Source organism: Piliocolobus tephrosceles, chromosome 17, assembly GCF_002776525.5.
Source record: "Piliocolobus tephrosceles isolate RC106 chromosome 17, ASM277652v3, whole genome shotgun sequence".
In the NCBI taxonomy this organism is placed as follows: domain Eukaryota; kingdom Metazoa; phylum Chordata; class Mammalia; order Primates; family Cercopithecidae; genus Piliocolobus; species Piliocolobus tephrosceles.
Genome location: NC_045450.1, coordinates 35,535,195 through 35,553,126, shown reverse-complemented (window position 1 = coordinate 35,553,126; position 17,932 = coordinate 35,535,195). Strand labels below are relative to the sequence as shown.

Below are 17,932 nucleotides of genomic sequence, written 5' to 3'. Positions count from 1 at the left end.
AAATTCCTAGAAATAAAATGACTGGTTTCATATTTTCCAGGCTCTTCAGATACTCAATTGCCTTGGGAAAGACTGTGTCCAGTTAGAGTCTAACCCACAACTGATGGGAATTATCTGACAATTTCCACAAAACCAACAAAACAAACTAAAAAAATCTCATACTTACTGTCTTCAAGTAAATCGGTTATATTTAATTCCAGAGAAGGAAAAATTTTTTTAAATAGTTTAAAGTCTTTTCCAAATCGAGGCATCTGAATAATCAGACATGATGGTGCCTATAAAAAAGATGGATATTTTTAGAATCAAAGTGTTAAAAAAACTTTTCCCTATGAAACCAAAATAGTCATGGCTGTCAAACAAAACAGTGAGCTCTGCCTTAATATTGGTGTCCTATGAAACAGGATCCATACGTGACTATGGGCTGTAGACACAGGACACCAACAAGCCACAGGTCTTCAAGTGGCTCATGATCGCGGGGACATACCAGCACCTAGAGGTTACGAAGTTCAATAATCTCGGGTCTCAGATAAAATCACGGCATTTCATTTGGGTTTATATTTATTAAAGGTTTTGCAAAGACTGTTTTTGCAAATAAGATACAGAAAATATCATCACAGAAGGAGACTGCTCATTATATTTCAACAAATAAATAACTGTGGCTTCTAAGGTTTTATCAAAAATGATTTCAGAAATGAATACAATCAAAATAAACCACAAGCATATACTATTAAAATTACGGAAATTCTTAGACAATAAAAGAAAAATAATTTCTATCACTCATTCTTTGGCAAATATAAATGAATTTATAGACATTTTGTCTCTTAATGAAGGGGGAAAAGTACACACTACATTTTGATATATTTGGATAATATGCTTGGGTAAAATGGCATTTTAAAAAGCATGTCTCCTTTTGCTTTAAACTACCTAAAAGTTTTCAAGTTACGCAAATTAACTTGGTGTTTTCTTTGACAGCAGAAATCCAAAAAATTCAATCTTAATTCTAAGACATTTTCCATAAAGGCAAAGTTGAAACATTGCGTACTTTTTAAAATTTGTGTTTCTTAACAGTTTGTGTTTCAAACTGTTCTCAGCTAGTTAAAATCAATAGATATTGAATCTACCAAAAGTCTTAAGACTCCCACAGACTTTCATATAAAATGCCACAGACGAGTAGCACTAACCTCTGCAAATTTCAGGTTACTGTTGATAAAAGACCATTCTAACAACTGCTGAATTGTGGGAACTCCAACTTTCTCATTTTTTTCCATAAAAATTTGATAGAAGTAACAATCTTGTACCTTTTGACCTGCTGATCTAAAAACATGCAGAGAAAAAAATACATACAACCTATTTATTAAATGCTTAAATCAAAATGTGAAGTTGTCCCAGCAGTATTTGAGAATAGAAAAACCATAAAATTGATGGTGTAGCTTTGGATAGTCAGAACAACAGAGGGAAATAAATGATTTGAATAAAATAATTAAATGTGCTTAGGCACAAGACCTTATATATGATTTGTTTAGTTTTTAGATTGGAAAGTTCTCTTAGTGATTAGGAAAATAATAATGGAATAATAATCCCAATCAAGAAACACTGTGTGAACAGAACTAACCAAAAGGTAAATCACTTAGTGCAACTTCACTGCCCAAATCTAGAAAGCAGCAAACTGTATTTAATGCCTGAAAATAAATTATTATACGCCTGGATGTGACACATTCTTAGCAGACCTTCTAGACCAAACTTTTCATTTCTAAAATGAAGACGCTGAGATCTAGGGAAGGAGAATGACTTCTCAGCAAGTCAAAAGCAGAGCTGAGTACAGAACCCAGAGGCCCTAACCGCTGCTTACCATTCTTTCCGCTGAAGCATGGTGCCTGATAGTCACTCGTTTATTCAACAAATACCAAGTAAGCACCAGTGTTACTCTTATATTTTCAGCATCTTTCCTTCTAAATATTTTACTGTAGCATGCCATCAGTCTTTAAGACTAACTCTACTAGAAGGACTAATAATCCTTAAGTTTACTGTTTACCTTTTCAGCAGAATTTCTGGATATAAAGTTAGACTGTTTACATCTAAACTTGTATCTACATTTCAAGATTTTTAGCGGGAAATATTAACATAGTTTTCACTTAAAAAAAAAAAAAAAACTCAGCTATTCAGAGATCAGCCTGCAGAAATCCTCAGCTTCCCAAAGCAACTTACATCCCCAAATAAACAAAACTTAATTGATAACAAAACAGGAGATTCTGGAGACCCACAGCAAATACAAACAGATGATAATCAAAAAACCTGAAGGCTACGCTATACCAATGTTTTAATCAGTTGTTGATGACTATGACAAAAGACCAGAATTTTTCTGTGAAAGTCAACAAGTATAGAAAATTAACAGTTTACAGGAAAAAAAAAAAAAATAAGAAAGGAAAATAAGAAAGCAGGAAGTAGTAGAGGTTAAGTAGTTGTAATCATAATAATGGCAGCAGGGGAGGAGGGCTGGTCGTTGAACGGAGCAGTGCATTGCAAACACTAAGAGAAAGGAGGCAGAAATGAGGATGAAGAAGACAATTTACTAATTTCTTGACTTTCCCTTGTTTCTTGAATCCCACTCCTTTATTCTAAACTCAGTTTTGTTTTACTGAAGTACATCCTATAGTAAGTCTCTGAATGGTAATTTAGTACTGGTTCTTCCTGCTCTGAAATTCTGAATATTTTTATTCTTAGAATTTCAGTCTATCAAAAATTCTAAAAATTCTCCAGCTATTATCTGTTGAAACATTCCCTTTTCCCTATTCTCTCTAGTATCTCCTTCTGGAACTCCAGTTAGAATCCATCTTCCATATGTATTATCTTCACTCTCTTGTTTTCTAACTCTTTATCCCTTTGTGCAACATTCTGGGTACTTTCTTCAGTTCTGTCTTCCCAATGAGCCATTCTCTCTTTAGCTGTGCACACTGCATCAGTGAGGTAACGCCATGATATAGTTTCTATTTCTGGAGATTCTGTCTTTGGTTATTTGATTCTGTTTATCAAATCTGTTTTACGTTTCATTGGCATCTAGTTCTTTTGTCTCTTCAATCATTTAAGAACATCTTATAGTCTCTTTTAGACTATCTAATTATTTCAGATTTTTTAAGGTACTCATCCTATTTGTTGCATCTGCTGACTCTGTCTGTCAAAATGAAACGCTAGTGGAGGGGAAGAATTACTCTCGAAAAAGAGCCAACTTAGAATATTTATAATCTCTAAAAAGTGATTCTCAATATGAAGAGGTTGTTTGCAGGGGTAAAGGGGACAGTGTACCCTTCAGGGGGTGTAAGAACTTCCCAGGGCCCTTTCAAGTCCCACAAGGCATTTAGATTCTGAGATATATTCAGAGATGCCCTGATCCCTCCCTACCCACTCTGAGGATCACTGCAGTATTCAACCTATGTTATTACTGGGTGTGTATTACATTCCATAAGTGTGTAGGCTAGAAAAGGGGGTAAAGAGGATGAAAACAACTGTTTGAAGCATCTGAAATTTATCTCTTTAAAATGAAAAACCAAATTGACTTTTTTCTCCCAAAGTGCCTTCTAGGTTTCCTACATCATGTACTAAACATATCTTTCCTTTCCCATTTCTGTTTGAAAGTTGACTTATAAGACACTGAAATTCTACATGCAGTTAATTCTATTTCTGAGCTTTCTATTTGGCCCCATTGATCCATATTTCTAATCTTATGCTAGTATCACACACTATTTTAAAGTCTATTGCTTTGCCTTCGTAGCTTATAATAGAAATCTATTTTAAAAGCATTCTTCAAGATTTTTGCCCACTTCATTTTGTACAGAACTCTAAATACACTTTCCTGAAGTATGTTAAGATCTTGCTTGTGTGCAAATTATTATGTAATCATCTTTAAATTATTTAATTGTCCTACCCAGAATGCAATCTTTCTCACTAATTAATCAAATCCCTTTTAGCTCTGTATAAGTGTTTAAAAAATCTATCTCAATAAAATTGATTTCTTGGTATTTTATACTTTCATGAAGTATGAAATTACTTTTTCCTATCTGCTTGAAGGTACACAGAAACGCTATTGATTTTTCTATGGATATTTTACATAGACAAATTATGAATTCTTTTGCTAACTGTAGTAATTTTTAGGTCATTTTCTAGGATTTTTTAGGTGTACATATGGCTATTATCATCTTTGAAGAGATAATATGAGCTCTTGATGGTTATATATCATGTCTCATTTCATTAATTAGAACTTCCCAAACAATATCAAACCACAGCCATGGCACTATCCACCCTTCCTCTCTTCTCCTCACCCATCAATTCATAGAGATGAGGAAGAGTCCTTGTCTATGCTTAGCTTTTAGGGAAGTCTATAGGATATCACTAAGATTCTCAACAGAGAAATCCAAGCTAAAATGTAAAAAAGGTTCATTGTTTAGACTGAGAACATTCAAACTACCTGGAAACTTCAGTCATTTAGAACATTTCATTAAGACCTTTACTACATTAAACAAGGCGTTCATTCAACGTGGTGGGTGGGTAGGGGAGACAAAGTTACACAACTAAGAACGGAAAAGCTAATTTAAGACTAAAATTTTTGAGTGATGAGTAGACAGAAAACAGTGTTCTTGAAGTGTCTTATTAAGTTAGAATACGATTTTTTTTCTTAAAAGGTTCATTAATTGAAATTACGAAAATATATATACAGTTTCAAAAGAAAATGATATGCAATAATACTTATCGCTAAGGTTAAAAATTATAGTACAAATTTACATTGGATTTGATCTTCAAGTAAACTATGGTACTGTGGCGAGGACAACAAAAAAAATTAACTTGCATGATTTTCCCCTAGCCTATTAAGAGCCCTAAACAAATACAATATTAAGAAATCATTCTGGAAATCATGTCTGTTGAACAATGGCAGTGGAAATGAGAATTGTCTATTTTTCCAATGCTTCTAGAACAATTTAAAGGTTACCTTATTTTTAGCAAAGGTTCTACCCTTAAAATATGATGAAACAGGATATTCAAGAATTCCTCAGGATCTAGGAGAAAATTTAAAAATCAAATAAGTCACAGGCAAAATTTTTAAATCATTTTATTTTTTATTTCTAACAGTCATATTTTAATACTGAATTCCGTTTCATTCACCCAATATTATTTTAATTAAAAGCACAGTTTTCAAGTTTTCCTGACAAAGGAGAAACATAAAAGACATTTGAAAGCTGCAAGTATTATGTTTCAATTTTGTTGTAAGTTTATTACATTTGAAAGGGTGCAACAGATCGCACATAATGAAATAGCTGTTATTTCTTTTGGGGGGTTTAAGGTAAGTGGAGTACAATCTGAAGTATACCCTGTTTTTTCCTGCAAGCCTCTAAACATTACAGCTGGTTACAGTATGCTGCTGACAAGTTCAAAGTCAGGTGGTGAATCTTTGAGTAAGCCCATTAGCTAGGAAGAGATTGAAACACTGTTCCCTGACTATAAACTTAATCCTACTCAGCAGCTTTCTAACTCCCTTTTATAACAAGGAAAACTCAGTGGGAAAATGTAGAAAACCCAGTGCAACTCTGCACCACAAGAGAGAAACAACTGAGAATATCATTGCTGGGTGGAAAGGAAAGGACTTTTTATTTAAGCATTTAGTATACTAGAACCAGCCAGCTTCTTAAAGGAGTTCATTATTCCACATCATCAATCACTTTTAGAAGAGAGGAAGAATTTACAAAAAGGGAAGATAACCATAAATCACATAGAAAGAAATTTCTAATTTAAAATAAAACCCCCCAACTACACAGACACACATTTCAGTTAATACTTTGACATGTGAATATGCTCTTCAGTTATGTTTAATGCATGTAAGTTAAGACGGTCACCTTTTTCTTCAGAGGTAAATCCTGATGCAGCCTCCACCTTTTCAAGTATTTTCCTCAGTTTCATAATTTTTGTGGCACACACATATCCATATCTATGTTAGTAAAAAACTATTAATTGATATTGGCATGTATTAAATTATATAACACATCTTAATCACACAGTTTTTTTTTTTTTTTTTTTTTTTGAGACAGAGTCTCACTCTGTCACTCAGGCTGGAGTGGTGCAACGGCCCGATCTTGGCTCACTGTAACCTCCGCTTCCCAGGCTCAAGAGATTCTCAAGCCTCAGCCACCAAAGTAGCTGGGATTACAGGTGTGCACTACCATGTCCAGTTAATTTTTGTATTTTTAGTAGAGACAACATTTCACCATGTTGGCCAGACTGCTCTTGAACTCCTAGCCTCAAGTGATCCACCTGCCTCGGCCTCCCAAAGTGCTGGGATTACAGGTGTGAGCCACCGCGCCCAGCCAACACATTTCTTATACAACTCCAGTATGTCATAAATCAATAGGTTAGACAATTAGTTTGAAGAAAACAATTACAGACTTCTTCTTGAAGCTTGCAAAATTAAAGATCTAGAACCAGAATTATTCTAGACACTATTATATGCTCTACAAGTAACTGTCTTACACTAATACAATACAAAAATTATTTTAAGTTTGTGGTGACTAATTTTTTAAATAATATTTGCTTGGGAAATTAAAGCATTTACTTTATAAAGCAGAATATACAATTTTGAGAGAGAATATCCTTTTCATAGTAAAGTGTGAAACAGCCATCAAGGGAAATGGGAAAAGGAATTTATAAGCAACTGAAAATCTAAAATCTGCAATCAAACCAATTGGCATAATGATGACATTTTCTCTCTTCTTTGTCTGAATGCAAGACACATTCAATAAGTTTAATATCACTTTAAATTTGTAATTCTAAAAATGGCTTCAGAGGACAACTTAGTTGCTACCATAAGTTTACTAAGGACAAGTCAGAACTAGCTAATTTTATATCCACTTTTTATACTATTCATTCACTCGTTCGTTTACTGCAACCAATGCAGACTGAGAAGCTACCACTTACATAGTAATGTAATCTGTCAGCCACTGGGAATACAAAACAAGTATAAAAAGACAGAGTCTCTGAAGAAAAGCAGAGATTTCAGCACCAAATAAAACCAGTCAGCTATATACAGATATGAATGCTACAGACACAGACACAGGGAATCCTGATCACAACAGGGCATCTGATCAGTTTCTTACTGTATACAGGGTAAGAAAGTGTGATTAACTATGATTCTTAACCGGTTGAACAATAGAATCCAAAGAATGTTTATTAATGAACTTATGGTGCTTTGGAAGGGAGGAAGGAGGTGGTAACATGCCTTAGAGTTTCGGGTTTGACCTGTCTTGTTCCAGTATCAATTACTCGGAAAAAAAAATAGTATGTTTAAAAATTTGCATAAGATAAAATAATTGATGTGAAAATCAAGATTCACAATTATCTTAAAAGGTAAGATCAATAGAGAATTCATTACAGAATTTAAGGAAAGCAAAAGTCAAGTGAGGAAATTTATTCTCTTATAATTTACTTTCCTAGTCATGCGATATAGCAGATAATTTGGGATGCTCATTGTATTTGAGTATTCTGCTTTTTTGGTTCAAACTTGATATAAAACTATTTTTTACTTTAATTGATAAATAAGAACAGTATATAAAAAGATTCAAATTTATCTTAATATGAACTTTAAATTATATCACTTTCTCTCTATACTCCTGAATGAACAAATTTGTTTTCTGATCTATCATCCTAATTCTTCATAGTTTAAATTTCATAATGTGACATTATCACATATCACTACTACCACTTATTCAAAGTCTTTACTAGATATCTCCTGTCACTTGTGCTTGTACCATTACAAATTGCTTCCTGTGGCCATAAAAAGACATATTTATAATTCCTATTATAGGAAGTAGGAAATGGAAAAATAATCACCTTTTTAAGGCAGGTGGAAAAAGGCCAAATATATTCCTTTAACCAAAAAATATGGCACTAAAATACATCTCATCTGTTGCTAGTCCAAAGTATTAAACATCAGCTATTCTATAAAGAATTTCCCTTGTTCCTTTTCTTTTAGATTTAAGAAGCTAGACTATATCAATTTAACTAATAAGCATGATTACTTGTAGCAGAGGTGTTAGAATAAAGTATTTCAAAAGATTTCTAAGTATTATGTATTAGCTTTCCTAAATGTACTGCAATTGCTAAATTATAGTTTACTCTAGCAAAATGGTTACACCATTTCATGGAATATGCTATCAGATTTAAGAAATTAAATAAACAAAAAAGTACAAGGACCAAAGGTTTAAAAATGTAATATTTTACCATGAGAACTAATTTTCACCCATCCCTTATTATATGAAGACAAGGTATAAATTAATTACTATACCAGAAAACAGCAAATAGAACACCATGTAAAGGCAAAACAGCAATATGTCTTCTACTTACATTCTCAGAGGATTAACAATTTCTGTCCTCAGCAACTCTTGGGTTTCACTATAATATTCTACGTCATTCTTTTCTTTGGGTCTAAGTAACACAGTGTCCAGAACAGAACTAAAAGCAAATAAGCTGCAAAAGAAAAAGGATATTTTTCTTCATTCTGTAAACATATTTTTCAAGAAATAGATTTTTTAAAGAATTAGAAGAGGAAAAGAAGTAAAGTCTAGAAAAGAAATAACATGACAATTTGTGTTTTTCGTTAACACAGGTACCAGGACCCCTGTGAAGATGCCCATGGTTCAATCATCAGGACCTAGAGATCCTTCCATGTTAAGGACAATACCAATAATACTGAAAAAGCAAACTGCAGATCAACGGTGTTAAAGGATAACAATGTGCCCATAGAATATTAAGAAAGAAAACTTCTTTGCAAAAGTTGAAAGAGGGACTACAAACCTGTCAAATTACAAACAGACAACAGAGGACAGCAATTGGAAACAACTTCCCGAAGCAAGCATTACTCAGGGCCTCACTGCCCTCTCCCCATGTCCCTTTGCAAAGATCTATTACATTAATAGATTTCTTTAAATGCTAATATCACTTATGAGTGACTAACAGGCCAGGAGCGGTGGCTCATGCCTGTAATCCCAGCACTCTGGGAGGCCGAGACGGGTGAATCACCTGAGGTCAGGAGTTTGAGACCAGCCCGACCAATATGGTGAAACCCCATCTCTACTAAAAATACAAAAATTAGCTGGGCATGATGGAGTACACCTGAAGTCCCAGCTACTTGGGAGGCTGAGACAAGAGAATCGCTCGAATCCAGGAGGCGGAGGTTCCAGTGAGTCAAGATCACGCCACTGCATTCCAGCCTGGGTGACAGAGTGAGACTCCATCTCAAAAAAATAAATAAATAAAATGAGTGACAGCAGTAACTTGCTGATACCAAAGAAAGAGAAAATTTAGCTAATACAGATTTTTATCAGGAAATCTAAAGAATATAGCAATGCCGTAAGGCTTGTTTTTGTCAAAGTATTCTGCAAATAAATGACCACCACTTTATTCTCCCCACTTTAAAAATGTTAACATCCCATATTAACTTCCTAATTCTTATCATATGGCTACAGAACTGGCAGGCTACTCTCAATTTAGCTCAGTCTACAATCCTCAGAACCTAAAGATTCTTGGTTCAATCTCCAGAGCTCACAGATCCTTGCAATGTTAAGGCCGGGCATGGTGGCTCATGCCTGTAATCCCAAGCACTTTGGGAGGCCAAGGCAGGTAGATCATTTGAGGTCAGAAGCTCGAGACCAGCCTGCCCAACATGGTGAAACCCCGTCTCTACTGAAAATACAAAAAAAAAAAAAAAGTTAGCTGGAAGTGGTGGTGCAGCCTGTAGTCCCAGCTACTCAGGAGGCTGAGTCAAGAGAACCACTTGAACCTGGGAGGCAAAGGTTGCAGTGAGCCCAGATTGTGCCACTGCACTCCAGCCTGGGGGACAGAGTTAGACTCTGTCTCAAAAAAAAAAAAAAAATCTTGCAATGTTAAGTTGTTCCACTTTGGAAAAAGCTGCACATATGAGGGCAGCAGTGCTGCTACTGAAAATCGTTTTTTAAAAGAAAGTAGTTTTATGACTGCCTTTACCTACTAAAAGAAATACAGCACACAACAGCCAATGGCTTTACTGCAAGTTATGTTGTTTGACACTTGCACAACTATTTCCCAGATACCTTCTGTATATCTATTCCATCTGTAACAATATCATTCACCTTTCTGGATACAGAAACATGAGAGGACATTCAAAAGCTTCCAAGGAGTATGTCATGAAAAGCAAATTTGCCTTTCAATCCTGACCCATGGTCATCAAGTTTCTCTGCTCAGAGGCAGGTGGCAGTTTCTTGCACACACACTCACACACGCACACACACCCCCATATGCGTCCTTGCCCTCATGGCACTATCTATACCTATTGTAATTATTTTACACTTACCAGAATAAGGTTGAGTCTAAGTAACAAGAATTGTAATGACCCTGGATGCCTTTCTTCTTCCCAATCATTATCTCCAAGCCTTCTTTTTCCATTTTTGGTGGAGTATTTTCTTCTACTACTTCACTTAAGTAGCCTCCAAATGCTGAAAAGATTTTTTTTTAAAAGTAAATGAAAAGAATCCTTTTAAACTATTACAATATGTATTCCCACAAATGTTTTTTCATTTTAAAATGTTTTTGTATTTTGATGCAAAATTTGTTTTTAACTTTGAGTGGAAAGTAGGCTTTGGTTAACTGCTATTCGACTTGGCTTATAAACACTGCTATTGTTCATTTTCAACTTCATTTCCTCCAAGATTTAAAAACACACTTTAGGGTATTATGTGTAAAAGGCATCTGTCAAGTAAAATATGTTTCCCAAATATTTTACTATTTATCTGAAGATGCTTCATTTTCAAGTTTGAAAAGAAAATGAAAATTCCAAAGTACTATTTCAACATAATAAGAAGTGTTTTTCATAAAGATGGCTTTCCTGTTTGCACCTGCTGAAGCCCCAAGACGCTTTTCCACTATTATGTAAAAGTGGAAAGGAACAGCACCAGGAAACTGCCACCAGTTACACGTGATGAGGAGAGCTGTCCTCCAGCAATCAGTTGAAATCTACTTCCTTCACTAAAATGCTGATTTCTTTGTAAGATACACTCACTGCTGTACTTAAACAAGACACTGTGAAGGAAGTCAGTTAAAAAAAAAAAAAAAACAGGTCACATTTCAATTTCTACCACTAGCATTGCTGAAAACTAAATGTCTGTCATCAACAGGAAGAGAAAAACAAATCACACTATTATTCACTTTGTAAGTCCCAAACACACATCCTAATACTCTTTAAAGATGTCCCCTCTTAAAACAACTTTCTCATACACCACGCAACATTTTTACTGATTTAAAGCTTAATGAGAGTTGGCAAGAAATATATTAAAACACTGTCACCATCACCTAATATAACATGATATGAGATTAGAATTAGAGTCATTCCAGGTTGTTAAGTAAATGAAAAGCATCCAAATACCTAAAGAGTTACAGCGCTCGATCTGATTGGAAACCGGCTGCAATGATGCAAACCTAGAGTCAGGCCTGCAGCTCTTCAGTTTCACAAACAGCGCCTTCTTCAGGGCACAGGTGAAATACCGAGTGCCTCTGAAGGTTCCATCCGTACAGCCTGCACACTCATCTTCCTGAAAAAGAAATGCTTCAATATGCATTATACCGTGCCTTACAGAGACAGTATACAAAGAACTAAGGTTTCTAAGACCTGTTTCTAGTATACCCTTTCCCACCTCTCCCTCTTCGCACCTGTACTGAGAACCTCGTCAAGAAAAAGGAGTTGAGTAATCAGTGCTTCAGCACACAGCTACTGATTTAAGAAGTGAATTCCTTAATCCAGCATGAAGCCCTTCTTGTATTTCCTTTCAGAATACATGCTTCAACCTCCCCTGGTTAAACAGGCTTTCCCGCACCATTTCTACAAGCATTAATACAGGCAGGGAAGGAGAAGCCAATTTATTTTAATCCTCATTCTTGCCTTCCCGCCATGCTCCACGAGATAGTATTCACTAGCATGGAAACAAACAAGAAAACAAAAAAAGAAAAGAAAGAAATATATTTAAATTGGCCAGGTGCGGTGGCTCATGCCCATAATCCTAGCACTTTAGGAGGCTGAGGCGGGTGGATCACTTGAGTCCAGGAGTTTGAGACCAGCCTGGGCAACATGGCGAAACCCTATCTCTACTAAAAATACAAAAAACTAGCCAAGCATGGTGGTGCATGTCTGTAATTCCAGCTACTCAGGTGACTGAGGCAGGAGAACAGCTTGAGCCCAGGAGGGCAAGGCTGCAGTGAGCCCTAACTGTGCTACTGCACTCCAGTCTGGGTGATAGAGTGAGACCCCATCTCTAAATAAATGCTAAACATACTCAACTTCTCCTTTCCTGATTACAAAATATCAAACGATATGTTCTCCTGATCTCTAAAGGGAAAACCTTTCCCTCTAGCAAAAGTCTCAAAAGATCTCTAAAAATGGTGATTAATTTTAAAGCCAGTGATATAATTCTTAGAACTGACCAGGGGAAGCGGCTGAAGAAGAAAGACAAAAGATGATGGCAAATTTGTTTGATTTACTAAATTTTGTTTAATATATGGAGCCTAAATCGATTGGCCTAAAAATCAACTTTCATTCCTTGAACGTAAATCAACTAACATTAGGACAAGTGGGTCGCAAGCCTCAGGGGTGGCAAAGGGAAGTCAGGCAACGTGGTGAGAAAATTCTTCTGCAGTGATAGCTTTTCTGACAAATATAACAGTTTGTCAAAAGCATATAATGGGGTGAAATCTGCATAAAACCTCACAGAAAAAAATTGAAATTTTGGGGTCAAGTTAAATTACCAGTTCCAGTCCAGCAAGTACTTCATTCAGTCCTGGGGGCTGACCGATCCAACGGATTACCCCGTAGAAAGGAGGGTTCTCCTTAACTTCAGCCAATGAGCCCACTTCTAGACCATGTGAGTTCCCAGGAGGCATAGCCAAGGGTGGACTCTCCTGGACGGGTGCAGTGTTTAGCTCTTCCATCACAGACTGGGCTGACAGAGAAAGTGGACTGTGGCCAATACTTCCATTGGTATTGGGCATCTTTGTGAGACTGAACGGTAAAGAGTGGAATCTGTTCTCGGTGGACAGTGAGTTCACAGGAGGAGGCTGGAGTGGTGGTGAAGAACGGTCAAAGTCTGTAGATATCTCTGTAAGAGATTTTGCAGGGTCTTCTGCAACTAAAAAATTATTCCTAATTAGAGAAATGCATTCAAGGATATTGACTCTGTCTTACATTTCTAAAACTTAATACACAGATAGAGTCCAACCGATAGTACTCTCACAGGCACAAAGTTATTATCTCCAACAGTGTTCTCGCTTCTCCCTCCATCTCCATATTCATGCACCTCAGTCAATGGCACCCAATTGTTCAAACCAAAAAATCTTCATCAGTGGGTATCGTATAGGTGATAGTCTTTGTCCAAAATATAATTAACTGAGAAAGCAGTACAAACAGATACCAAAAACCTTAAGAAACGCTTCTAAATAACTAATGAATCAAAAAAGAAATAATAAGTTTTAACAATAAAGAAAAAAGAGAAAAAGAAACAAAGAAAGAAAGAATCCTTGTGGAACATGGCTAAATTAATACTTACAAGGGAATTTTATAGACTGAACTGCTTATTTCAGAAAAAAACAAAAGCTAAATATGAACTCAGCATACAACTTGGGAAGTTAAAAGAACAGAATAACCCCCAAAAAGGTAGAGAAGAATAAACTAAAGAACAGAAACAATAGGAGAGAGAAAACAAACATACAATAAGAAGTTCAAAGCCAGAACAAACACAAACACACAATGTAATTTAAGAGAAACCAAACACATGATAAAGAGAGCCACGGCCAAAAGCTATTTCCTTAAAATGACTAAGACAGTTGACAGGCAGGTACTGCAGATCATTGAGGAAAGAATGAACTTCTTACTAAACGCTGTTGACATAATTGGTTATCCATATGTTTAAAAAAAATTAAACTGGAATCCTACTCATACTCTACACGAAAATCAGCTCCAGGTGGCTTTAGACAAATGTGGCAGGCAAAACTCTAAAGGCTGGGAGACCACAGAGTAAGGCCTGTTTGCCTTTCCATTCTCATCTCATGAGTGTCATGCCTCTTTCTCTGTTCCAGTGCCTGGCAAACACTAGCTTCCGTTCTTCCACGAGGACTTGCCATATGCTATTTCTTCTCCCGAGGAGGTTCTGGCCCCTTTCACTTTGTCATCTGTCATTCCTCTAGTAAACCTAAGCATGTGTCACTGCCCCAAAGAAACATCTCCAAGACGCTGAGAAAAATCATCTTTGGTGTATTCTCACAGCATCACGCACCTTCGCTGCACACAGCACCAAGGCAACTCTACTTCTGTGTCTGTGGTTGTTTGATTAATTTCTGTCTCAACAACTTAACTGCAAACTCACAAAGGACACAAATCATGTCTACTTTTTCTCACCATTTTCATCTTGATGCCTAAAAGAATGCCTGGCAATCATAAGCACTCAATAAATATTTGTTGAACAAATGAACAAAGAAGAGAATAGATGAAAATGATGTCCCAGGACCAAGGGAAGATAAACTTTTTTAAAAGGGAGTGCTTTAAAGAGGTCAGGAAGGAACCAGACAGAAATCTTCCACCCTAAATAGATCGGTTAAAGGAAAAGAACAAATTATTAATCCATTTCTTAAACATTTTAATAATCTTAACAGCAGTACAGTTCAAACTGTGTACAATATTTTAGTTCAGCAATATTACAAAGAGTGGTCTACTCATTCTGTTTCCAAAAACTACAAATATTGCTATAAAAAGCCATTTTTCTTTGATGAGTTAAAAAGAAAGGATCACTATAAAGAGCACTAAAATTACAGATTACCTTCATCAATGTACCATGTATTTTTTGATTTGGATTGTGGTTGTGAGTCAACAGAAGACCCATTTAAGGTATAAAATAATTCAGATCTGTTTCTATTTCCAGGGTCTGAGGTAGATCCTATAGAACAAGAAAAGTTTCATTTAAAAAATAAAGTCACTATAGCATCAAAGGTTTTTTTGGTAAGAGAAATTAATATGCATATGATGTTAATAACTGTTTACATAACCAATAAATGTATGTAAACACAATATGTTTTTTAACTGTCTTCAGCTTTTAAAAATTTGGTAACCATTTTGGCAATATTAAAAATATTCTTCAGCCCAAAAGTCAATATAGGAGGGAAACAGGAGTAAGTGAAAAGAAAGGTCCACTCATTTTTAAAAAATGAACTGCTTTAAGAAATTGTTCCGTGTACCACAGCTTATTTTTAAATGTCAAAATCACCATTCCCCAGCTTCATTTGATAGACCCACTGGTTCACAAATTTAACCTATTATTTTAAAAGAAGGTAATCCTCAAATGCTATATATAAATCGATACACAAATTACGTTTAAAAATAGTTACGTTTTAAACATTTTGGAATTTTTGGTCATCAAATTCCTTGTATTTTTGAAAAAATCAAGCACTATTATTTCTTATAGATTGGATTTATTGTATGTGAGAAGGCAAGTGTAGCTGTGCCACGGCCATTTCAAGACATTACCTTGCCTCAGTATTAATTCAAGGACATGCCACACACAGTGGGGGCAGTGGGCTCTCCAGAACCCACAAAAAAACTGATTTTCTTTTTCAAATTAAAGTAGGTAGCTGTACATTTTATAACTTTAAGATCTACCACAATACAATTAACACGACATATCTTAAGAAAATCTTTAGTCTGTTTCTATTTAAATGAGAGTAGCAAGTTTGAGCTATCCTGTATAAATCTATAGGTTAACATAAAAAAGACTGTTACCTATATATCCTGTAATTAATCCTAAGTCTCCCAGGCCCCAATGTCACACAAAATAATTCTTAAAGTATAACTTCCTTTTAAATGAGCCAGAATTGTAATAATTGAGGAAAAAATATTCTTCTCCTAACCCGTATCTGAGTTAACAAAAATTCTTAGAGCCTTTTTAATGAGCTGTTTGGCTTGTAAAACTACCATTCTATAAATCTATGAAGTATGTGAAAGCTAACAAAAAAAGAGCTGTAAGCTCCACACATATTGTGAGGAAGCTTCTGGGAAAGAGAATAAATTTTTGCTTAGCAGTTTGAGATTTAATTTGTGCCACATCTAGTTAGTAAAATCCATTTAATTAATCTCTAGTATACTTTATCCTATATAACATTATCCATAAAGGATTATTGTCCACAGTTGCAATCCTAAACTATACATACAAATATTCCAAGTAAGGAGTTCCAAAAACCAGTTGATTATAGACCAGCAAAACACACAAGTCCTTATAGGGAACTCTTCCTGAGGTAAAAAAGGCTGGGAACAGTTGGCTTAAACAATATTTATATACAAGCTTTAGTTTCACCACTAAAAATGTTTCAAAGAAAAAAAGTCTACATACATGTTCAGAAGTAATAGCTTATAACCTTTTTTAATGCTATGGCAAATTAGGCATTATATAAATTACTAAAGGTTACATGCTATTGATCCATACCTGTAGCCTTTGGTTTATTATGACTGGATGAACCTTTGTCCCCAACACCTCTTGACATAAAGGCAAGTTTGGGAGGCCTCCTTTCCTGTGTCACGCTCTCTGAAACAGTGAACATGCTTTTTAAAGATAAAGGCAAATTCTTACAGAAAAGAAACAATCAAGAAAGCAATGACAGTAACAAAATTAAAAAAAAAAAAAACCCTCTTTCCACAAAAAGGCAGAATTTTTAGTTTTACAAATTATTTTTAAAGGCCATCAAAAGTATTGAAAAAGATAATACCATGGGGGAAAAATCAATGCTGTATTTCAAAATGTAATTTCTAGAGGAAAATGCCCTCTCAAAATACAATTCAGCTAAATGCTTTAACCTCTTGAAAATTTAATTGCTTGCAGTCAATTTTATTTGATCTCTTAAAACACAACAAAGAAAAACTTACTCAGTTTTTTTACAGCATTTTCCAAATCAGCAGGCCTAGAACACCCCTGTGTATTATAAAGTGTTTCGAACTCAAATATTTCTTGAAGATGCTGAGATAAACAAAGATAAATAATTTCTTTACTGCATGGAACCAGAACCTTTAATATACTAATGCGCCTTGTGAATTGCTCAGGGAGAAACAAAATAAACTTACTGATAAAAATTTTTATGCCACTTTGCTTAGCATCTTAGATTAATATATTTCATGAACACAGTTTGAAAAAAGCCTGGTTAGGAATATGTGTCATCGTTAGGAAAGTTCTGGTTAAGAACATATATCTGCTTTTAAAAACATATATGTTAAGAATAACACAGATATGTATACACTTATACATATACAAGAGGAAAACATAGAGAATTACACACAGATTAAAAATACAGAAAGCCAGAGACATAACAATAATATATGTGAAAAAACACTCACAATTATTTCTGAAATATAGGTGTAATAAGTGTGGTAAACTTGTTTTGAATACAAAGACCACTCTAGACCTTAAAGCCCAGCAATGATCATAAAATACACCTAAATACTGATCAAGACAATGTAGAAGAGGCAGTGTGGAAAGTTCTTCCTTTGAAAAATTGAACAACACATCCGTGGAGTCCAACACGACACTTAGGAGTCATACCTGATAAAGCTGTGTGTCAGCAAAAATGGTATCACCCACAGTGGATTTGAGGACAGAAAGAAAGAAATAGGAAAATTTTTACATTTTAAACACAAGGAAAAGACTTTTCTTAAAAAAAAGAGGAAATCATACTAAATGAATTATATGTAAATATTTGGTAACTTTTTCCATAGTTGAAGGAGAAGGGGGATGTATTACTAAACTATATCTTAAACATCTCATAATACGATTCAATAGAATATGAAAATATATATATATATATATATATTTTTTTTTTTTTTTTTTTTTTTTTTTTTTTTTTT

General features: G+C 34.9%; 1 protein-coding gene across 3 annotated transcripts in view; it reads right to left on the bottom strand.

Annotated features, from left to right (window-relative positions):
* The window catches only part of CYLD (CYLD lysine 63 deubiquitinase), a 62,705-nt gene that overhangs the window by 9,106 nt on the left and 35,667 nt on the right, over positions 1 to 17,932 (bottom strand). For all 3 annotated transcript variants that reach the window (XM_023209916.1, XM_023209918.1, XM_023209917.1), the window contains exons 6-15: positions 16,524 to 16,622; positions 14,868 to 14,984; positions 12,805 to 13,184; positions 11,432 to 11,597; positions 10,364 to 10,505; positions 8,380 to 8,502; positions 5,880 to 5,971; positions 4,979 to 5,045; positions 1,182 to 1,314; positions 167 to 275 (exon numbers count right to left, since the gene is read on the bottom strand). In XM_023209916.1, the coding sequence (XP_023065684.1) occupies positions 167 to 275; positions 1,182 to 1,314; positions 4,979 to 5,045; positions 5,880 to 5,971; positions 8,380 to 8,502; positions 10,364 to 10,505; positions 11,432 to 11,597; positions 12,805 to 13,184; positions 14,868 to 14,984; positions 16,524 to 16,622 (1,428 nt within the window). The remainder of the gene's footprint in view (positions 1 to 166; positions 276 to 1,181; positions 1,315 to 4,978; positions 5,046 to 5,879; positions 5,972 to 8,379; positions 8,503 to 10,363; positions 10,506 to 11,431; positions 11,598 to 12,804; positions 13,185 to 14,867; positions 14,985 to 16,523; positions 16,623 to 17,932) is intronic.